Below are 23,566 nucleotides of genomic sequence, written 5' to 3'. Positions count from 1 at the left end.
GGTGTATGTTTTAGTGGAAAACTTTTAAATAGAGGCATTTTCTGAACCCTCTACACTCTCCCCTGCTTTAAGAGATGTCTCCTGACATCTAGAACTAAACCAACAATGAGTAGTCAGGTAATAGTCTAGGAAAAGTCATCTGTCTGGTCTGTGTAGTGTCTGGTACGTTTTGTTGGGGTTAGTCAATGTCTGTCAAGTCAGTCAGTGTGACAGTGTCTGTCAAATCCTATGCTAATGCAAGTCCTCTGTCCTATGTCTAATAAGTCCATACGGTTGGGGTAGGGTAGTAGTAGGTTTCGGGCAGGACTGGGTAAGGGGTCATGGGGTAAGGCACACATGTGAACATGGCGTTTGCTCCGGGTCTCCAGGGCTGGTATGACGGCTGACCGAAATGTTCATATGTGAATCTTTCTCTGGGTTTTTCATTCCGTGTGGACCTCCTTGCAGGCAGTTCCTCTTCACCTTGTGGCTCTGTGTCAGGTTCAACCATCTCCTCTGGCACTGTATCACCCTCATTGTCAGGTTGTTCCTGATCATCCTCAGCAGGCAGTGTGTCAGCTGGTGTTGGTGCTTGTGCTGATGCTGGCACTACAACTGGAACAGTTTCCTCTCGCTGCTGCACATCACCTGGTTCTGTTGCTTGTCTTGGAATGCAGGTGCTACTACTCTGAGATTACTGTGTGGTTCAGGTTGAGGTGCCTGATGTCTGACTGGCCTCCTTGTATACACAGGTAACGGTCGGAGGCTGTAGTAATATCCTTCCTCTTCAGCAGAATCATCAGACTCCTGCTCAGCTGCTTCTCTGCTGTCTCTCTGTTCTTTCTGTTTCTTTTGGAGAAGGCTGGGCTGCTCATCTTGTTCAAATGGCAAGTCATTTACAGGTAGCAAGAGGTTACGGTGCAGCACACAGATAGTTTTGTCTCCTTTTTCTGCTTGCACTTTGTACACAGGTCCATCTCCCACCCTTTCAATTACTCTGTGAACTCTCTCCTCCCAGTAAGCACGGAGTTTGCCAGGTCCACCTCTCTGAGACAGGTTTCTGACAAGCACGCGATCTCCTGGCTGAAGTGAAATCCCTTTAACACCACGGTCGTAGTATTTCTTTCCTTTTGCTGAGCACTTTTGGCTATTCTCTGAGGCGATCCTGTAAGCATCTTGCATCCGAGATGCCCATTTCTGTGCAAATTCCTGTCGATTCGACACCTCTTCATCAGTTCTCAGATCAAACACTAAGTCAATGGGCAAGCGTGGGGCTCTTCCGTAGAGGAGAAAGAAGGGCGAATAGCCGGTTGCTTCATGTCTCGTACAATTGTACGCATGGACTATGTGGGGCAAATGGTCTTTCCACTCAGCTTTTCTTTCCTCTTAGAGAGTGCGGAGCATCTGTAACAGTGTTCTATTCAGGCTTTCCACAGGGTTCCCCTGCCGGTGGTATGGGGTAGTTCGAGAATGGGAAATGCCAGACAGCTGCTGGAGTCGCTGGAACAGATTATTCTCAAATTCTCGTCCCTGGTCATGGTGTAATTTTTCAGGGTACGCAAAACGTGGAATAAAATCACTGAAGATTTTCTCAGCTGCGGTTTTGCCTGACTTATTCTTAGTCGGGTAGGCTTGTGCGAAGCGGGTAAAGTGATCTACCAGGACTAAAATGTACTCAAAGCCTCCTTTACTTGGCTCTACGTGGAGGTAATCAATAGAAATAAGCTCAAATGGGGCACTGGTTGTGATTGAACCCATGGGTGCTTTTTCTGGGATGGTGGGTCGTTTCTGCTTAATACATGAGCACTGGCGGATGACATAGTCCTCTATTTCACGCTGCATGAATGGCCAATAGAACCTTTGCCTCGCCAGGTGGATTACTTTGTCAGCCCCGACATGACCCATGTCATCATGCAGGTGTTTGAGCACGGTGGACTTCAGCTTACTGGGGAGAACGAGCTGTTTCCATTTTCCTGATTGCCTGTACAGAATTCCTTTGTCAAGTTTGAGTCTGTTCCATTCATGTACTAGTCTCCTTGTCTCTTGTCCCATTTGTCTTTTGTCTTTGTCATTGGGGTTCCATCCATTCCTCTTTAATGTCATCACCTCAAAGATTGATGAATCCTCTTTCTGGGCAGCTCTAATGTCCTCTGGGCTGATGGTGGGGATTGTCACAGAGGGGTCGTCATCACCACCAGATGAGAGTTGCAGTGCAGCCATCCATGGCACATCCTTCTCGGCCACCGCTTTGTTCCCCTGCCATATGGTGGAAACTACATCTGGGGGCAGAGCATCAGTGTACTCCCCTATGTGACCCTGGAGCTTTACTGGATACCGTGACAGTGTGTCTGCATCAGCATTCGCCTTGCCTGGCAGGTATTTTATGGTGAAGTGGAAATCCGCCAACTCACCCACCCAGCGATGTCCGACAGCGTTGAGTTTGGCTGTGCTTAAAACATAAGTAAGGGGGTTATTGTCTGTGTACACAGTGAATGTGGGTGCATAGTAGAGATAATCCCGGAACTTATCGCAGATGGCCCACTTCAATGCCAGAAACTCGAGCTTGCCAGAATGGAGATGGTAATTCTTTTCTGCAGGCATGAGTGTTCTGGATCCATAAGCGACGACGCAGAGTTTACCCCCCTGCTGCTGATAGAGCACAGCCCCCAGACCTTCGTCGGATGCGTCAGTATTTAACACAAAAGGCAAATTAAAATCTGGGTAGGCTAAAATGGGTGGGTTGGTCAACATGTCTACAAGGCGAGAGACAACAGCACTGTGATCGGGGGTCCACTGGACAGGTGTTTTAGAGGGGAGCTGGCCAGACTTTGTGACATTTCTTTTGGGTGCAGCGTTATTATCTTTAACAGGCCTCTGGTTGGGCTGACTGGGACCCTCTGCTAGCTTAAACAGTGGCCGTGCAATCCTAGAGAAGTCCTGTATGAAGGATCTATAATAGCCTAAGAAGCCTAATAGACCTCTGACTTCCCCCACATTCTTTGGCTCTCTCTCTTTTAGCTGCAACACTGCTTCCAGGTCTTTAGGGTCTATCTGGACACCTTCACTTGTCACTAGGCGCCCTATGTATCTCACTTGTCGTCTGAACAGCTCACATTTCTTTGCACGTAACTTGATGCCATGCTCCCGCAGGCGACGGAGCACTCGCCTCAGGTCCTCCACGTGGTCATGGAAGGATTTGGAAAAGCAGAGCACGTCATCCAGATAAGGAGAGCAGCACTCGTCTCTCATGCCATCAAAGACACCCTCCATACATTGTTGAAAGGCCGCTGGGGCGTTGGTAAGGCCAAAGGGGAGGCGAAGCCACTCGTATAGTCCCCAAGGGGTACTAAAAGCAGTCAGGTGCCTGGAACTCTCATCGACAAAGCCCTGGTGGTAAGTGCTGCCTTGGTCGAGTAGTGAGAACCAGGAGTAGCCGCCAAGGTTATCCAGTAGGTCTTGAATGCGTGGGAGCGGATGACGGTCTGGGACAGTTTTACGATTTAACTCCCTGTAGTCAACGCATAGACGCAAGCTCTTATCTTTTTTTCGGACACAGACCACGGGGGATGAGTACGGTGAAGTGGACTTTCTTATCCAGCCATGGTCAAGCAGGTTCTGGACATACTCTTTTACCTCTCTGTACAGGGGTTTTGGAATTGCATTGTAGCGCTTTTGGACTGGTGTCTCATCATTTAGCTGAATCTTAAGCTGCAGGTTTGGGATGCAACCTATATCAGCATCATCCTTGGCAAATGCATCTGACTCGTCGTATAACATGTCTCTGGCTATCTCTTGTTCCTCCTCTTCGAGGTGTGACAATTCGACAGGTGGGTGCCATTTATCTCGAGTCAGAGCGGAGCAGGTTTGAGCAGTGGGACGGTTTATGGGCTTTGGGTTGTTGGGGGAATGGTTAATGGGTTTGGCCTCAGTAATTTCCTCAAGTGTGCCCAGAATGGTTCTCTGTGACAGATAGATATCATGTTTAGTGAAATTCTGAATAGGGATTTTGGCCATTTTTGATGAGCCACTGGGGACATCTACTAAAGAGGGAAAGGGGTCTAAACCCTCAGGACAGTTGTTCTCTGGGCTGGGCTCAAATAACATTGTTCTGCCCTGGGGCCATGCTCTGACTTCACCTCACAGATTTGGCCAGCGAGGATAGTTAGTCCTTTCTTTCCGACCCGTACAGTGCACTGGGGAGGCGTTTCATCAGGGGCCAGTATCTGGAGAACAGAAATCAGGGTTTCCACTGTGCTTTCGCTGACACTCATGGCTTCCTTCAGTATGGCTGTAATATCCACCTGTTCTATGTTCTCTTTGATCATCTCTGCAATGACATTGCTACCTAAAAGGGGACAGTCAAGGCAGCTCTGACTGATTAATATGGGCACTTGTATGTCAGCATGTCCATGTCTCTCACTACGTATCTGTAAGTCAACATAAGCCCATCCATCAAAGGGAACCGCCGTGCCATTTGCTGCAGATATTTCGAGGTCTATTTCGGGGAATAGGGATGAGAGTGGCTGGATTTTGACACTGGGCAACGCTTTCTCTACCCACGCCCTCCCCACCATGGTCACCTGGGCCCCTGAGTCAAGCAGCATTTGGAGCGGGACCCCATTAATTGCACATGAGACCATACATCGCTTGCCAATTAGTTGTGCTACACGTTTTCTGGGTGTTGACTGGCACTGTGTAGTTTGTTTTACGGGGTTTGCGGTTTCAATGGAGTTAACCTGTACTGGAGGCTTGTTACTGGCAACAGTCACTGGCAGCCTCACTCCAGTGACCTCCTCTCGTTTCCCGAAGCCTTTCTTTTCAGACAGCCAACTGCTCTATGTCCTTCCTGACCACAAATGAAACAGTGAGGGCAGCTCTTAATGTTCTTTTGCACACAATCATGACATCTGCCCCTGGTCTCATTCGTTGATGTCTGGGGTCGAATTGAGGGTCGGGTGGGGGGTGGACCAGGGCTTTCAGGAGTCACAGGTTCTGTGGGCTTGACCCCCTGGGTAAAGTGTTTAGTCAGTGAGGCCACTTGTGCAGTCAGCTCTAGAATAGCAGCAGGGTTAGCCTGTAATTCAGAGTCAACTTTGGTCTGTTTTGTCGGGTCAGTCTGCTCAGTCTGAGCTGCACTTACAGTCACTGGTCGGGTTTTAGTAACTGTACCAAGGCGTTTCAACCTATCTGCCTCCTCACTTGTGGAATTTGTGATCTGTTCTAAGAGAAGGTCATCATTAACCTCCAAGTCTGTGAGGAAAGGTTTGAGATCACATCTGACATGGTTATTTTTCTCATTTAACCCTTGGTAGAGTGTGTGAAGGAATGTACCTTGAACAAGCTTTCTGTCATAACAAAAATCTGCACCTGGCTGTTGTGACTACAACTCTCTGTTTTAGACCCATGATTCTGTACAAAAATTGCTGTGGGCCCTCTTTGTCTTGCTGTTTGGCAGTACTAAGCTCCTGAAAGAGCTCAGTGCTGTTTTTGTCTCTAATGTGGGAGCGGAGAAAACGTTTTAACTCACTCATAGTAAGGTCATCTTTGTTAGTTAACATCTCCCTGAATATACCAGGTTTAGTTATCTTAAGCACAGTGCGGATAACCTCTGACTCACTAAACCCTTCATTTAACCCTTCATCCATTTGTTTACAAAGGCTACTGTATGACATCTCAGACCCTGTGTCAGAAATCTGACCACCATAAAGTTTAAACTCTCTGCGTGGAAACAGAGCGGCTACATCAGTAAACCTCACCACCTGCTCACCCATACTGGAGGACGGACTGGCCCGGCCAGGAGGGGCACCACCGGCACTGTTGATAGATCTGGCTGGCGATGTAGTGGCGTGGTTCCTGGCTGGTGCGTTATTGTCCATGGTCGGTTGTGGTGTGTGAATGTCTCTTTCCCTGGGTGAGGACAGCAGGTGACTGTCCATGGTCGCTGCAGTTGAACTGGTCTGTTGGCGAGTCGCTGTATCTTCCATCTGGAGGGGTGCAGCCTCGACCACTCCTCCGTCCACAGCTCCTTCAACACCAGCTCCTTCAACACCAGCTCCTCCCACAGCATCTCCTCTATCCGGGGGTCTTAACATGCCATCGAGCATGTCGTCGAGGTGAAGGATTTGAGCCATGCCTTCATCATCCATGCCTTTCAACTTCTCACTTCTTAGGTAATCGACAATTATATCAAATAGTTCTGGTTCACTCAGGGCCGCAAGGTCCTCAGTGTCTCTGCCTTCATCAACCGCACTGGCAACAATCAGTAACTGACTGGTACTTAAAGCTAAGAGTCTCTTTTGGATCTTGAAGATCAGCATCCGTCGTGGGGTGGTAGCCATCTTTAGCCCCTGTGGCCTCTACTCTCTGGATGACGCACAGCAATGCAGCCTTCCCTGAAGCTTTAGGCACAGGTTCTCTCCGTGGCAGTTCCCACTTTCCCAGCTAGGTGGCGCTGTATCCCGGACGAGCCCCCAATTGTTACCGGCCTCAGACCTAGGGGAATCTGGGTCGGTACAAGTGACACACAGGCAAGGGTGCACTGTGGATCTGTGAAAAACGAGGAACAGACACGTTACTTTTATGCCTTGCCTTGCTCAGCCAGCAGCGGTTTATTACTGAACAAATATCAAAATATTCATTTACCATCTCAATATCACAATCATATCATTTCAATATCAATATCAAAATACTGTCCAACAGACATTTTAGTTCACAATACTTGCAAAAATACAATAAATCAAATAATACAAAAATACAATGTATTCTTCAATAAAACCAAAATAAAGTGCAAAAATACTCTTCAACAAACAAAAATAAAAGTGCAAAACAATAACCATTCTGTGTTCTTTTACTCCAAATACACTTAATACTGTGGTCAGAATCATCAGATTCTATCAACAATCAACAATAATACATTTCCTACTAAATCTAATTCTCTTACATTCATACCATTAGCTCAAAATACAGATAATAACACGTTCTCAGTCACACAAGCACGCACGCACGTGCACGCGCACCACGTGTGCTTTCTGTGTGGTTTCTGTGTGGTAACACAGTGAAACAAACTACCTGGCAGCAGCCATTATTCAACTCCACAAAACAATAAAACTACTCGTCCAAACTTACTTCATGTACACTCAAAACGTTACCAAACATGTCACTGACAGTTCACATTAGTTTTAACATCCTTAGGAATGTTTTAGATAGTTAAATAATTATCTGTGAAAAACGAGGAACAGACACGTTAACTTTCTCTTGCCTTGCTCAGCCAGCAGCGGTTTATTACTGAGCTGCGCATGCGTGGGCCAAGACTATAGTGTTTCCTCTGTCATTCACAGGAGCGCAGAGGCGCCATCTACTGACTTGGAAGTCTAATAAGATGTGAAAACACATACAAAGTGTCACAATAATGTTAGAGTAATTCTGATAATCTTTAAAAAATGGGGGGTGTATGTTTTAGTGGAAAACTTTTAAATAGAGGCATTTTCTGAACCCTCTACATATGCAGTACAATGGTCTATATATGCAGTAGGCTACAGTAGTTTATAGATTCTGTACAGTGGGATATAAATGCATCACAGTGGTCTAGATGCAGTGTACAGTGGTCTCATACAGCTATAGATACAGTACAGTGGTCTCATACAGCTATAGATACAGTACAGTGGTCTCATACAGCTATAGATACAGTACAGTGGTCTCATACAGCTATATACAGTAAAGTGGTCTCCTTTTTACAATAGGCGGAAATTACATATTTGTACTGCATGCAAAAAACTGCATGGTTCTTGCCTAAAACTGCATGAGATTGGCATAACTTTGACATGTCTGTACAGGGGAGGCTTGTAGGTATCCATGTAACCCATTTTAGTGGAGGAGCTTAACCCCATTTTTTTACATTATTGAAACGAAGCGGATAAAAGCGCCAAATTTTTTATGAGGCTTCTTTAGGACCTACTGATGGATTCTAGCCTTGGTTACCAAACTTTATTTTGAAAAGTATCCATACAATTATCCATATCAATATCCATTAAAAAAAACAGGCCAATTCACTTTTTGACCTATAACTCTTGAACCGTAGGTCATAGGATAAAAAGTATTTTTTTCCCTGGACTCCTTGGATCATGATGCAACTTCCCATATAGGTCCCGCCCATTTCCGATTTCAAGATTTTCCACCATTTTGCGTTATCTTCAAAACACATATTTTGCTATTACTCCTACAAATTTGGTCCAAAACTCACACAAATCGGCACACACTCTTTGTCTTTGGTCATGTGATCAAGATTTATCAGTCAGATTTTTCATATTCCCTTCGGATTGGCTACGATTGGCTTCTGCAATTTGTGGGAGGGTCCGTTTTGCAAAAATGGCAAAAATCATGAACACAGCATCTTATCTGTCCCAAATGTTGATCATTGAGGGGCCACTAAAAAACGCAGAGCCAATGCGATTTCACTTCCACCCATAGGGGGCGCAACAAATTCTACAAATGTCACTGTTTTTGCACCAACTTAAGTACAAATGGTCTTGTGAGTCATGTGACAATGACCGTGCAACAGGCTTTTGATATTCCATACTGTTTTCTTGTAATTGGCTTCAAAGAAAAAGCATTTGATGAGTATGCAGATGACGTTTTCATCCCTTTTATCTGCTGAAGCAGCTGTAGGAAACCTAGCGGTTGGATGTTGCATGGGACATACATCCCAGATAGTTTGAAGGAGTCCACCCACGAAAAGAGAGGACAAGGTGTTCGCAGGAAAGTTTCAGTCAGACAAAGCTACCAGGCATTAGGCAATTGGATGGATTTTCTTCGTGACCCAGCAAATAAGAGGGAGCTGTTTGCCTTTTTGACTTCCAGAACTGAAAAGTTCAACTGGCCACCATCCAAAGCTGTGTATGGCACATCAGGGCAAGCTGTGTCGTCTTTTGGTTCCAGTAGTACCATGACCTGTTGCAATCATGAAGAGGCAGACACCAGGATTCTAGTTCATGTACGGCATGCACTGGAGCAAGGAGCAAAAACGATCCTACTGCGTACTGAGGACACTGATGTCATAGTGATCCTTGCAGGCTTGTTCCATGATTTAGTTTCGATTCAATCTTTGGCTGACATCTGGGTAGCTTTTGGTATGGGCAAAAAAATACAGATTTTACCACATCAACATCATGTGTAAATCTCTGGGGGAGCCAAAATCTCGTGCTCTGCCTATGCATGCATTGTCAGGTTGTGGCACAACATCTGCTTTCCACAGTAAGGGCAAAAAGTCAGTCTGGCCAAACATCCCTTCCAGCTGCTGAATGTTGACAGTCAGCAGTTCCAGAAGCTTGAGAGACTGACAGTTATCCTGTATGACAAATCCAGTCCTTTGATCTCCATCAACCAGACTAGAAAAGATCTCTTCTGTCATGGGAATAGGTCGATGGAGAAACTGCCACCCACCCAAGATGCACTACTTCAGCATGTTAAGCGGGCAGTTTATCAAGCAGGTATCTGGGTGACCAGCCTACAAACAGAACAAGTTATTCCTTCCCCACATGAATATGGATGGACCAAGGAATCGGAGGCATGGGTGCCAGTTTGGATGACAATTCCAGAAGTCTCCAGAGCATGCAGAGAGCTGATCAAATGCTATTGTAAAGGGGACTGTTCCACCTGCAAATGTGGCAAATCAAATTTGGACTGTTCACCACTTTGCAATTGCAAATGTTTGACTCACAAGACAATTTGTACTTAATTTGGTGCAAAAACAGTGATATCTGTAGATTGTGTTGCCCCCCCTATGGGTGGAAATGAAATAGCATTGGCTCTGTGTTTATTTGTGGCCCATCAATGATACGAATTTGGGCAGATAGGAGGCCGTGTTCATGATTTGTGCCATTTTTTTCCAAACGGACCCTCCCACAAATTTTAGAAGCCAATCGTAGCCAATCTGAGGGGAATATGAGAAATCGGACTGATACATCTACATCACATGACCAAAGACACAGTGTGTGCCGATTTGTGTGCATTTTGGATTTAATTTGTAAGAGTAATTATAAAATATGTGTTTTGAAGATAACGCAAAATGGCGTAACATTTTGAAATCAGAAAAGGCGCGGGACCTATATGGGAAGTTGCGTCGTGATCCAAGGAGTCTAGGAAAAATATATTTTTGATGCTATGACCTACGGTTCAAGAGTTATAGGCCAAAAAGTGAATCGGCCTGTTTTTTTTAATGAATATTGATATGGTTAATTGTATGGATACTTTTCAAAATAAAGTTTGGTACCCAAGGCTAGAATCCATCAGTAGGTCCTAAAGAAGCCTCATAAAAAAATTGGCGCTTTTATCCGCTTCGTTTCGATTATCTTGTTAAAGGTTCTATGACATTCATTTTCACTTTTTTTATTTTCAATGGTTTATTTGGGGTTTTAACACCTCAATTACCCCCAAAAAACCTGAACTTTGAACATTCAGTCGATTTTCTGTGGTTTGGGGGTTTCTGAATAATTAGGCGGAAAAGTAATCCTTGATTGGCTCTCATGCTCTCTCGTCACTGTTCAGAAGGAATCCGCCCCCTCCCCCTTCTGTAACGCCCTCTCCACTTTCTGACACTCCCCTCTCCTCCCCTCTCCTCCCCGCCTCTCCTCTCTCTCAGTTTCCTCATAACTTTCCTGTTTGTTTCGAGTGCGTTTAAAAAATAATAATGGCTTCTAAAGGTTATTCATACTACTACTGCTCTGTTGTTGGCTGTGTTGATCAACACAAATCTTTACATAGACTCCAAGGCAACGAAGAAACACGATCCAAGTGGATTAATTTTATTTATGACGGTAATGTCCCCGCTGTGATTCCAAAGAGGCGCATCGACGTATGTGCGCATCATTTTACTACGGACGATTTCTCCAACTTTACTCAATTCCAAATGGGCTTTGCTGAAAGACTGGCTTTGAAAAAAGAAGCCATACCAAGTGTTCGAGTCTCAACTGTAAGTATTTATATCGCAACTCTTTGTGATAACTTGTAACCCTGAAACATAACTGTCATAATCATCATCGCTTCCCAACCAAACAAACACACGTGTATATCATGTCATCATCATTTTTAGTGATAACGCTAGCTAGGGCAGGGGTACAACTAACATCCACACTACTATGCATTGCAGAGAATCATATAAACACTACAACCTAAACTACAACTATTATTACTTGTCACAACGACTGCCTTCTAGATAACATTTAGACCAGGGGTCTTCAACAGGGGGTCCGGGACCCCTTGTGGGTCTTCAAAGTCACTACAAAGCGTCCGCCAAATCTTTGTGTGATTATGATTTTTATTTACCCTAGCATCCCTTTTCTGGGGAGAACTTTAGTCAAAAATAGCCGATCTACAAGCTCACAACGCCTCGCGCTGCGAGGTGTTGTGCAATTGTACATTAGATCTGCTATTTTTGGGAAAGAAGTAAAGGTGTCGATGGAAAAAAAGATCAGACCAAGTAAAGCAGAAACACAATTTTATACAATATAGAGGGGTCCCTGCTTCATCTCTCTCTATCAGCTAAGGGGTCCCTGCTTCATCTCTCTCTATCAGCTAAGAGGTCATGCTTCATCTTTCTCAGCTCGGGGGTCCCTGCTTCATCTGTGTCTCAGCTAGGGGTCCCTGCTTCATCTCTCTCAGCTAGGGGGTCCCTGCTTCATCTGTGTCTCAGCTCGGGGGTCACATACAGTATCTCACATGCACAGCCATAAAACCAAAAGGGCCATTGTCTATTGACCCCCTGTTAAGCTGTGAGCTGACCCCCTGGTAGCTGTGAACTGTCTACCCAAAATGCTAACATTCCAGTCTTATCAGAAGCTGGAGTTTTAGGCACTGTTATCAGTTCTTTAGCTAAACAGACTACTCAATGCTAAGCAATGTAATGATATAATATTGCTTCAAAAGCTTTCAGCTGAAAGCTAGGGGGTCCCTGCTTCATCTCTCTCATCTAGGGGGTCCCTGCTTCATCTGTGTATCAGCTTAGGGGTCCCTGCTTCATCTCTCTCTCAGCTAGGGGGTCCCTGCTTCATCTGTGTCTCAGCTTGGGGGTCCCTGCTTCATCTCTCTCTTAGCTAGGGGGTCCCTGCTTCATCTCTCTCTCAGCTAGGGGGTCCCTGCTTCATCTTTCTCTTAGCTAGGGGGTCCATGGGCTCAAAACGTTGAAGACCCCTGGTTTAGACTATGTTTTAGATGTTTAATTTCCTGCAGGCATCTCAACATTGCTGTTATTTATTATTACTTTTTAGATCTCTGTAGTTGTGTTCATGTAGATCTAGATTATAAATCCAAAAATTTCACATGTGTAATATCAATGCAGATCTACAAGCTCACGACTCATTGCGTCCTCCACGCGTAGTCAGCTTGTAGGTTTGGGATTTTGGAGGTGGGACATTGTCATGTGAAGGATCATAAAATTGTCTCTACTATGTTGTTTGCAAATTATTCCCCCAATACATTGGATCTAGTTGCTGTTTGTGCTCCACCCCTTCAATTCATTCAATGATTGCGTTATTATAAATAACATATTTTGATGTTTCTCTTTCTATTGCAGTCCATCACTCCAGAGCATGGTTTAGCAGCAACTACATCTGTGCAGAGTGTGACCAGAGACTTTGGTTGCCAGACTGACCCCATCTTGAACCCGGTGCAACCAGAAAAAGTAACAGTGGGCACTCAGTTGGGACGACGGAGACTAATTGAATACAGAAGTAAATGTAGGTTCATTTGTATTACAACAAGACATTTATTTGATCTAATTGTGATATTGTATTGCATATTCTAAAAATTTTGGTACTGTAATGTAGCTGTGTATGTTTATTGTTTGATTTACCTTGGGCTTTGACATGAAAATTCTTTATTTTAAATGTTTGCAATACAATTAATCAGTCTAGTGGAATTGAAAGTTTCACGATTGAAGTGCATAATTGGCTAAAGGAAGAAAGAAAATGTTTCTTCTGAACATGTTAGTGCTAAAACATACAGTATCTCACATGCACAGCCATAAAACAAAAAGAGCCATTCACCCCCTGGTAGCTGTGACCTCACCCCCCTTGGAGCTGTGACCTGTACCCAAAACCCTTACATTCCTTATTAGCAGCTGGTGTTTTAGGCACTGTTCTATTCAAAGGGCTTTATTGGCATGAGAAAACATACGTTTACATTGCCAAAGCAGAAAGCACAACACAACTATAAAGCACTAAATTAATATATATATATATGTACATTTGAAAGTCAGAATCTTCCATAGATCAATTTCTATGAATCAAGATCACTGGGTGCAGGTAAAGTGCAGGAATATACACAGTGATTAGTCTTTAGGGTGGTTGTGTTCCGTTTGATATCCTTCTCCTATCACATCTACTCAATGCTAAACAATGTAATGATATGATATTGCTTCAACAGCTTTCAGCTAAAATTGATATTTCTTTTAGGTATACAGACAGATCTTCCACTGGAACCTTCTCATCCACCACAATTTGGAACACCTATCCAATCAACCCCGATGAAGCCACCTGCTAAAAGAGCTCGTTGGGAAGAGGATGAAGACGAGGAGGAAGAGGAGGTATCAATTGCCGGTACTTCTGCAATGGAAGTTGATAATGAAGACCCAAGCTACAACCCAGAAAAATCGCTGGCGGAATTGGCGGAGGCTGAGACGTCTGAGGCAGCGGACAAGTCGTGAGTAATACAAAGCTAATTCAACAAATCAGTTAACCCAAAAAGCTTATACTCGTTCCAATTCCTGTATATATATATAGACTTCACTATTTTCTATTGTGTACAGGATTGTCGAAGGCCTTCCACACCACAAGGAAAAGAAATATATAGTGTATGAAAGCTGCCTCATGGAGCTGTTCAAGAAGTGTGCCGTGTGCCAGCGTCCAAGTGAGGTGTCCTGCAGGACTAGAGGGACCATGGTAACCGTGGAGCAGACTTGCAACTATTGTGAACAGGCGGTCAGAAGCTGGAGAAGCCAGCCTTTGATCCGATCCAATCCAGCCGGTAACATCCATCTCTCCGCAGCCATATACATCGGTGGAGAGTCCTTTGTCAAATTAGAAAGGGTAAGATTATGCACACTGTGTGTGTGTGTGTGTGTGTGTGTGTGTGTGTGTGTGTGTGTGTGTGTGTGTGTGTGTGTGTGTGTGTGTGTAAAAATGTTTTTATATCATACACATACTACAAGTTTATGTATTTATAGATTTAGGTCAAACTAATGTTATTTGGTCTGTACATGTCTTTGTCTGTGCCTTTTTATATTTTCTAACAGGTCTTCAACTCTATGAACGTGCCGATGCATACATATCGCACTTTCCGCCGGCATTCAAAAACGTTCATTGAGCCAGCCATACTTCATGCCTGGAAACAGTCACAAAATGACTTACTTAGGCAGTGCCGTGAGTCACCTAATGGCATCATAGCTGGTGGTGACATGCGTGCAGACTCCCCAGGTCAGTCTGTTAAAATCTAGCTAATGTTATATGGTCTCATTTAGATTGGGTAGATGGCATAATATTTACACATTTTAAAAAGCAATATATTAATTTCTGTATTTATCTGTATAAAGGCCACTCTGCCAAATATGGGAGCTATACGATGATGAACCTGGAGGTAGACAAGGTCATCGATATCCAGTTGGTCCAGGTAAATACAAATGCATGTGTGTGTGTATAGCTACATATACAAACAGTATACACTTGCCATCTATTTATACACACACACACACAAACACACGTGTGTTCTGTTTTGACAGTGTAATCAAGCCGGTGGGAGTTGGGCAATGGAGAAATATGGCCTAGACGACAGCCTTGCATTTTTGGCAGAAAAGAATGTGACTCTGCAATGCATTGTGACCGATCGCCATCCAATGATCCAGAAATTCCTGAGGGAGAAAGAGATCGTTCAATTCTATGACGTCTGGCATTTGGAGAAAAGTACATTTACTTTTTATATATTTTTTAAATTTTTAAATAAAAGTTTTGGGGTAAAATATGACATTCTATTAGAATTAATGTTGTATCACTTTACTATTGTGAACAGCTTGAGTAATCAATTAATCTAGGGCAGGGGTCTTCAACAGGGGGGCTGTGGCCCCTAGGGGTTATTCCGAGTTACTACGGGGGGTCCTTCAAATTGTTGTGTGATATGATTTTTTATTTTTCCTTAGCCACTTGAACCCTAGCATCCCTTTTCTGAGGAGAACTTTGCCAAAAATAGACGATTTACAAGCTCAGAACGTCTTGCGCTGCGAGGCATTGTGAACTTGTAGATCTGACATTTTGGGCAAAGAGGTGTAGTTGATGTGGGGAAAAAAAGAGCACACCACATAAACATAAAAATGTTGAATCTGAAACACTATTTCAGATGATATAGAGGGGGTCCCTGATTCATCACGCTCTCAGCTAGGGGGTCCTTGGCCAGAAAATGTTGAAGACCCCTGAACTAGGGTTATGTTATGTTGAAATGTATAAACAGTGAAAATGTTATTTGCACAACTGTAGGCATTTCAAAACAACTGGAGAAGATCGCCAAGCTGAAAGACTGTGAAAAAGTCAGGCAGTGGATACGTTCCATCAGGAACCATATCTACTGGACAGCGTCTTCATCCAGGACTGGTCCAGAGAGAGTGGCAAAATGGAGAGCCATACTCAATCATGTGCGTGACATCCACGTTCACAAGAAATCACCGCTGTTCAAAAAATGTCTCCATCCAAGACGTGCCACCACTCAAATCTCCAAATGGCTGAAAGCAGGTGTGTATTTCTATGCTACCGCAGTGGTTCTGATACTTTTTCTTACTCAGAATAATTTTGTAATCCACGCCACACTGAATGACATTGTAACTTTAGAGAACTTTACATTATTCCTATTACACTATGTCAATCTGCACCAAAAAGAATATGACACGAGGACAGTGGAGGAATTTGTTTCAATTAGATCAAATTGATGTACTGGCGTGTAACCCCTTGAACCCCTGCATCCTTATTCTGAGTGAGTCACTCTACAAAAAAAGGACATGTACAACTTCACAAAACAACAAGCTGTGAGCTTGTACATCTGCTTTTGTTGGCTATGAGATGTGGTGGATATTGAAAAATAATGTGCCAACCACAGTGCAAATTGAGTGATAAAATTCTAGATGTCACAGTACTCTGCTGCACCTGTGGACTTGTGTCATAGCACCCACTTTGAGAAACACCGGTGTAGCAACATGAAAATAAATGGATTTGTCATTGATTGTCTTACAATCTTCTTTTTTTAATTTTGAGGACCTACAGTAATTACAATGCATTTTTCTAGGAACTACTCCCTTCTCCAAGCTGGAGAAGGTGATTGAGAAAAAGACTACCCTGAAAGACATCGAGAAGCTCAGTCCTCATCACCAAACGTCTTCTCTGGAGGCATTTCACAGTGTAATCATTCGCTTTGCTCCCAAAAGCGTTGTGTACACATACATTGGAATGCTGTGCAGGTAATGCAATACATATATCTAAAATTCTGGTAAATGATATTATTTCTGTAATCATTTTGTTTTTATTTTCCTCAACATTGTATAATTTATATTTTTCAGGACCCTCCTAGCTGTGCTGCATTTCAATGAGAATACTCGCCGCCCACATGCAAGAAGCAAGAAAGGAGAACCTCTTTATGCTGTCCGTTTCCCAAAGGCCCGAAAGGGTGAATGCAGAGCTGTACCAGTGCTGGTCGATCCCACATACCGTAAGTGTTCACTGTGTATGTTCCCCCATCAATCAAAATAACGTTGAATATTTCAATAATTTTTATTGCACTTCTACACTCAAAAAATTCCAGTATTTCAAACACAAGTAGAAATCGAAAAAAGAAACTGTACATTCCCTGAATAGAAATCTAAAAACAATCTGACAACGATCAGTGCAAATATTCAGGAATATAAGAAAATTATCAGAATAAATTGAAATGTGCCATTCTCAATACAATCCGTGAAAACATAGCAAAACAAACTTTACATTGCCTGAATAAAATATAAATTTAACCGGACAAGAATCAGTGCAAATATCAATGAAAAAAAAAAAAAAATTCAGATTAAACTGTAATGTGCCATTCTAAATACTATCTGTGGAAACATAGCAAAAAAATCCTTTACATTCCCTGAATAAAATATAATTTTAACCGGACAACAATCAGTGCAAATAGAAATGAAAATAATAAAATTATCAGATTAAACTGAAATGTGCCATTCTAAATACTGTCTGTGGAAACATAGCAAAACAAACTTTACATTCCCTGAATAAAATATAATTATAACCGGACAACAATCAGTGCAAATATTAATGAAAATAAAATAAAATATCAGAATAAACTGAAATGTGCCATTCTAAATACTATCTGTGGAAACATAGCAAAACAAACTTCACATTCCCTGAATAAAATATAATTATAACCGGAAAACAATCAGTGCAAATAGAAATGAAAATAAGAAAAATAAGAAAAATGAAATGAAATTTGCCATTCCAACGTTACAATCTGTGGAAACATAGCTAAACAAAGTTTACATTCCCTGAAAAAAAAAGAAATCTAACCTAAAAATAGCAAATGAAAACCAAGAGTAAAAAATATGGAAATGCTATAGGCAAATGGCCTTTGCTAACAATACACTGGGGAGTGGGGACCCTACTTTCACCGTTGCCTTATCTATTATCACCAAACTTCTATGCCATATTTTACTTGTTCCAAATTGTTTCAAATAGTATGATTAGACGATCTACAACGCTACATTGTGAGCTTGTAGATCTGCTATTTGAATTTTTTGTAAATGTATTTAAAATTTAAAAAAAATGCAAATAAGTTTAGGGAGAATGGGGTAACACACCGGCAAATATATGGCCGTGGATGTATTTACTGAATGTCTTCATATTGCACAGGGTATGCTGGTGACTTGATGGACCTTGTTTGTGAGAAAGTGGTGGACGACCCTGCTCCGTACATGGCTGAGTTGGGACAGATCCCGGTACCTGAGGACATGTGTGCAGGGTACGAACGGCCAGACAGAGAGACGGTCATCGCCAGCTATGTTTCACGATTCAATCTAGAGCGTGACGTTTGAATCCAACATACAAACCGTCTGCATCCGGATAATGCTGACGGATATGTTGCACCACACATGCCGGGATGGGGACACGGATTCTTTTTCCCAATAAACCCCAGCACCAGCTGACAAACATCCTGTAGGCTAGGTACCTGTAACGCCTGTGAAATGTTTTTCGTTATTTGAAAATAAAAGTTGATTGCTGATACAATTTTACTCCTTTTTTATTAGATGATTTCAATGAATATACTGTACAGGATGTGTCTCAAGAATCTAGTCAAATGCCTAATTGGAATACATGCATTTACAATCATTTTAAAAAAGTCATTATAGGAACTGTTATTGCCTGACTGCAATGCTTCAATGTCAAATGGTTTTAATCCATGAGTTGACTGGAGCAAAATTGTAATGCATACTGAAATTAACTATCACAGTGGTTGTCATTTCATACACTAAATCATTGCTTCTCTACCTTTTCAGGCCAGCCCCAAAATAGTCATATCTGAACTGGGAACCACCAAGATAAATATTGTGGATATAGCAGATCTATAAGTTCACACGGCCTCACATTGCTAGTCATTGTGAGCTTGTAGATCGGCTATTTACAAATGTTTAGGCTCTTTCTTATATTTTTGGTCAATTTCGCCAATGTTTGACCAGTTCATATAGTATAGCAGTTTGATTAGTTTTTATGCTGTTGGTATTGAAAAGGTATTAAAAGTCCTTTGACTGTCACTTCAATGTCATCCCCCTCGGGGTCCAGAACCACTGCACTACATTACTACCAAGCATGACTGCAACTTACCCTTTGGCCTAGAATAGATGTTTGCCGAATCTTGCTAAAGTTAGTTGATAGACAACCTACCTATGCAAAGCTGATCTGTTTCTTAGGCGGCCATGCTCAGCATTGTACATCGCCAGTGCAGCCTGTAGAAACACACATCTGGTAGTCCAGGATGTTCTGTCATACAGCTGCCTCTGCGTCTGTCGCCTGCGTTGAGCTGCCGCATTCGTCTCCGAACCTTGAGTAAATGACATACAGTATACAGTATGATGAATAATAAAATGAACTTTATTTGTATAGCACCTCTCATGACATGAAATGCAGCACTAAGTGCTTTACAGAGCAAGAATACAGTTACTAGTATCTTATCTGTAGGCCTTTGGGTTACTAGGCCTGCATGTGTGTGTGTGTGTGTGTGGAGGTGAGGAGGCTCTCATTCTAGACAGAGGCTCTTTGATCATTACATTACACGTGTATGTCAGGAAGGAAGGGAGTGGAGTCAATGGCACACACCCTGTGTCTTTACAGGTCAAACAATGTAAATGCTAATCCCAATTCACACCTAGCAGTCATCTAGGCTGTGTCTGTCTGCAACACATAATTCATCTTGGCTGTAGTGAAATACATGTTGACATTTCTATATGGTTTAGACTTGTGTATGTGTTGGCTAGGGGAAATAATTAACAGTCTATATGCAGCTAGATTGTTACCTTTGGTATTTCTTTGCAGCAGATATTCTCCTCCTCTTTCGGCTTGCTGACACAATTTCCACAAGTGCACCTGTGAAATAATAGTAAAATAATTGAATTATAAAACTAAACAACGTTATATTACTTCATCTCAAATCCAAGGATTCACTGCAAAACACATATAGGCAATTATGTGATCGTGTTTTTTTAGTGATTATACTAGAGTAGGGGTATGCCTACAGCGTTGGTTCTCAAAGAGGGGCCTGGGTACCCCCAGGGTTACCTGGGGGTGTTCCAGGGGGTCCCCAGCTAGATGATGGACAGGAACCAAATGGACCCTTATGAGTCTGTAACTCTGAGAGTGTACAAATGGAACCAAATGGACCCTAACGGGTCTATTTGGTTCCATTTGTACACTCTCAGAGTTAAATTAACATTGATTTTACAATATGAATTGGGGTCCCAGAGGTATGAATGCCATTACATGGGGGTCCGTAGCCTATTGCATGTCAAACTGGGGGTCCTTGAAATTAAAATGGTCGAGAATCACTGCTAGAGAGCTGTAAAATACTTCTCTTATTGGGGTCCCTGGCTTATCTTTTCAAATGGGGGTCCGCGGGCTAAAAAGTGTCAATTTGGGGGTCCTTGACATGAAAAAGTTTGAGAACCACTGGCCTACAGTAGTAATTCTCAAACTGCTTCATGTCAAGGACCCCCAAATGTATATGACCCCCTTCGCAAAATATTTTGTTCCAGGGACCACCAGAAGCAAAGTTTGGAGTTAAAAAGGTTCACTTAAAAATATATATATATATAAAAAAATGTGCGCAAATATACATGCTTTTAAAAATAAAGCAGATCTACAAGATCAGCTATATCTGCTATTTTAATACACCCAAAGTATAATGGTTAAAGTGGATACAATCATTGTGATGCTATATGAACTTATTTAGCTGGGGACCCCCTGGTACCCCGCCAAGGACCCCTGGGGGTCCTCGGATACCAATTTCAGAAACAATTGCCTACAGCAACAAACGTTGATAGCGTATGAAAGCTACATAACCACAGTGCTATCCTCTTTGGTAAAATAACAAATAAATCAAAGAAGTGAGCATAACGGTAGCCTTCTGTAGTGGTTTAATTTTTTTCTAATGCATACTGCCTATTACATTGTACACAGACTAAAAGTAAAACAACGTCGATTTATTATCTTGAATGAATGGTTACTTTACCGTCACATAGACACATTATCACTAAGTTTATGAGGATACAAAGTTAGCTGAAGCAAACGTTGTTTTGTAAACATAATTTTAACATCACTTACCATTGATCAACTGTCTGCTGTGTTCGCCGTGGCCGAACTTGTGGCGGAGAATCAGCCATTAAAAGATCTACTTCTGGGTCTGAATCAGGGTCGAATAAATGTGCATTGGCCGCCATAGTTTGTGAATAAAAAGTGTTATTAATGATCGTACGTCGTCCGTTTCTATGGTTGCAGAATGATGCTATGAAAGAAAAAAGAAAAAAGGCTCTTTCTAGAGGGCGGGGGAGGAGGGGGAGGAGTTGAGGGTTCGGGGGAGGGGTTGAGGACTTGGGGGGGTGGAGCAACGCTGATGATTGACAGGCAAATCTGTAAACTACGACCTCTAGTGGCAAAAATTACTTTTGACATTGCAGTTGAAAAGGCTTTAGAAATGTGAGACAAAAACACCTACAGTGGATCACTGGAATGGAATTTTCAGTTGAAACTTTTTGTACACGTTTGAAGGACCAGGACAAAAACTTTGAATGTGGTGTAAACATGAATGTCATTAAACCTTTAAGCTCTCCCACTATTTCCATTCACATATATTGAGGTGACAGCTCAAGGGACCATTTGGAAAATGGTGATGGCCGTTTTTTCCTTGCCAAAATGTTGTCTTAAATTTGAATCATTAGGTATTTAGCCCCCTTCCCGACAAGGTAGCATGACAAGGTTGGTCTCATTGGAAACCTGAGGTTGTCTGGAATCAAATGGTATCTCTATCTTTGGGCTGCGTCTAAATCTGAGCGTTCCACAGTGTCCGAAAGACAGTCTCGCCGGCGTTCCAGCCAGCCATACCGCAGGTCTCATAGGGGTAATAAAACATTGAAAAAAACACACTGTGGACCACTTTTTTTTCTTGGGATCATCAAAATCCCTATATTAGAGGTCCTATGGATGCCAAAAATCAAAACTAGAAAAAAGAAAAAAAGAAACAGTCGCGCGTGGACCCCTCTTAGGGCCTCTACTACTGGCATAATCTTAAAATACACCCTTCAAGGATTAAGAAAAAAGCCCCGAAACAGAGTCAAGATGTGCTTGAATCTTAATAATAAATGTTTTTATGAATTCCTTGGGTCCTAATTGTATGGAAACATGTGTTCATTTGTCCCTGTAGGTTGTTTATTTGAATAGCTATGCTGTTTTGTCTTTTTTTTTTACATTTTCGAATTTGGGTAGGAGTTGTGTAAGAAAGGGTTAAAAATTAACCCCATGGGACATTTTTTCAGCCTGTTACCTGGCAGAATCTTAAAATACACCCTTCAAGGATTAAAAAAAAAACAGTTGTCAGGGAAAAATCCATGTAAGAATTTAGTAAAAAAGAGAAGTAATAGATGTGATACAACCATTTTCAGCTGTTTTTGTGCAGTTTTTGCCCCGAAACAGAGTCAAGATGTGCTTGAATCTTAATAATAACATTTTTTATGAATTCCTTGGGTCCTAATTGTATGGAAACATGTGTTCATTTGTCCCTGTAGGTTGTTTATTTGAATAGCTATGCTGTTTTGTCTTTTTTTTACATTTTCGAATTTGGGTAGGAGTTGTGTAAGAAAGGGTTAAAAATTAACCCCATGGGACATTTTTTCAGCCTGTTACCTGGCAGAATCTTAAAATACACCCTTCAAGGATTACGAAAAAACAGGTGGCGTAAAAAAATCCACCCTATGCGCGTGGACCCCCCTTTCCATCTAGACTAATAGTCATGTTGAGTGAAATGCAACTTAGATGAAGTCTGCACCAAGTGAGGCTTGAACCTGTGACCTTGAGGTTGTGAGACATACACTTAAGCGGGAAGCTACTGGACCAACAGACAAACCTCTGAAAAAAGAGATCACACTGATCATACAGTTTCACGCAAATAGCTGAAAAGTCCTGGCTTTAAGTGTTTTTCAAACTGCTCAAGATTGCGGACAATCTAAGGGCGGTGCTTACTGGTCAACGTGATAGATGTGTTCCTCATTAGTCAAGGCACATGTGTAAGCAGGTCTAATGGCTGTCGGCCAAACGAGGCATGACTTTTGCCTGTTTAAAGTTTCAATTTTCAAAAAATTGCTATAGCGCCCCCGTTTGACCAATTGGAGTAAGATTGGTTTCAGTGATATTTGGAATGGCCCTTTACATTTCTGCAAAGTTTCAAAGAATGGTAAGTCTGCATGTATGTGTTAGGGGCAGATGAATAATTGTCATAAAACGGCAATATTCATTGGCTCATTAAAGCTTCATTTTTTCACTTATGGAAAATCCGCTGCAAACGTTTGTCGGCATAGGTCCAAAGTTCATGTGTAAAACGTTTCGTGCAGATTGCTCAAAAATCCCAGGAGGAGATAGGTTTTAACTGCTTTTTACTGCTTTTCATATAATTCAAAATGGTGGGAGATCTAAAGGTCAGAGGTCAAAAGTCAAACAGTGAAAGTTGTTAGGCATGAGGAGACGCATGTGTGCATCGAAGTTTCATGGCTGTAGGTCAAACAGGGCATGAGTTGTACCTGTTCAAAGTTGGCATTTTCAACTGAGTGCTATAGCGCCACCTTTTGACGAAAGATTGTGAGATTTATTTCTTGATCGTTTTTCATGACCATCTATCATATGGCCGAGTTTCATAAAAAGCGTATGCACGGTTCAGCCAGAACTGGCAAAAATGGCAGAGGAAGAAATGGAATAATGCCAATAACAAAACGGGTCCATGCTGGAAGCCTGGCCCCGTAAATATTTGCCTCTGAAATGTAGTG

General features: G+C 42.4%; 2 protein-coding genes and 1 pseudogene across 3 annotated transcripts in view; all 3 read left to right on the top strand.

Annotated features, from left to right (window-relative positions):
- LOC311065083 (NACHT, LRR and PYD domains-containing protein 12-like) overlaps positions 1-23,566 on the top strand; it is a 64,601-nt pseudogene that overhangs the window by 27,068 nt on the left and 13,967 nt on the right. The gene's annotated exons all lie outside the window — the stretch shown is intronic.
- On the top strand, positions 12,577-14,394 carry LOC311065119 (uncharacterized protein; the record flags this gene model as incomplete). The annotated part of the gene is made up of 5 exons (XM_084085336.1): positions 12,577-12,707; positions 13,425-13,671; positions 13,778-14,057; positions 14,264-14,350; positions 14,383-14,394. The coding sequence occupies exons 2-5, from the start codon at positions 13,496-13,498 to the stop codon at positions 14,392-14,394; spliced, it is 555 nt and encodes a 184-aa protein (XP_083941462.1). The 5' UTR covers positions 12,577-12,707; positions 13,425-13,495.
- On the top strand, positions 14,354-18,266 carry LOC311065090 (uncharacterized protein). The gene is made up of 7 exons (XM_084085303.1): positions 14,354-14,444; positions 14,561-14,637; positions 14,747-14,927; positions 15,495-15,746; positions 16,294-16,465; positions 16,565-16,713; positions 17,898-18,266. Exons 1-7 carry the CDS (start codon positions 14,426-14,428, stop codon positions 18,077-18,079), a joined length of 1,032 nt encoding a protein of 343 aa, XP_083941429.1. The 5' UTR covers positions 14,354-14,425; the 3' UTR covers positions 18,080-18,266.

Source organism: Gymnoscopelus microlampas (genome assembly GCF_963454915.1).
Source record: "Gymnoscopelus microlampas genome assembly, chromosome: 17".
NCBI classification, from domain to species: Eukaryota; Metazoa; Chordata; class Actinopteri; order Myctophiformes; family Myctophidae; genus Gymnoscopelus; species Gymnoscopelus microlampas.
The sequence above is the reverse complement of the archived record's forward strand: the minus strand, read 5'-3'. Positions and strand labels throughout refer to the sequence as shown.

Bases quoted from the DNA above. Each gene is read 5' to 3' on its own strand.
- LOC311065090 (XM_084085303.1), top strand. The intron at 14,638-14,746 runs GTAAATACAAAT...CTGTTTTGACAG, and splicing joins TCGATATCCAGTTGGTCCAG to TGTAATCAAGCCGGTGGGAG. The intron at 15,747-16,293 runs GTGTGTATTTCT...GCATTTTTCTAG, and splicing joins CTCCAAATGGCTGAAAGCAG to GAACTACTCCCTTCTCCAAG.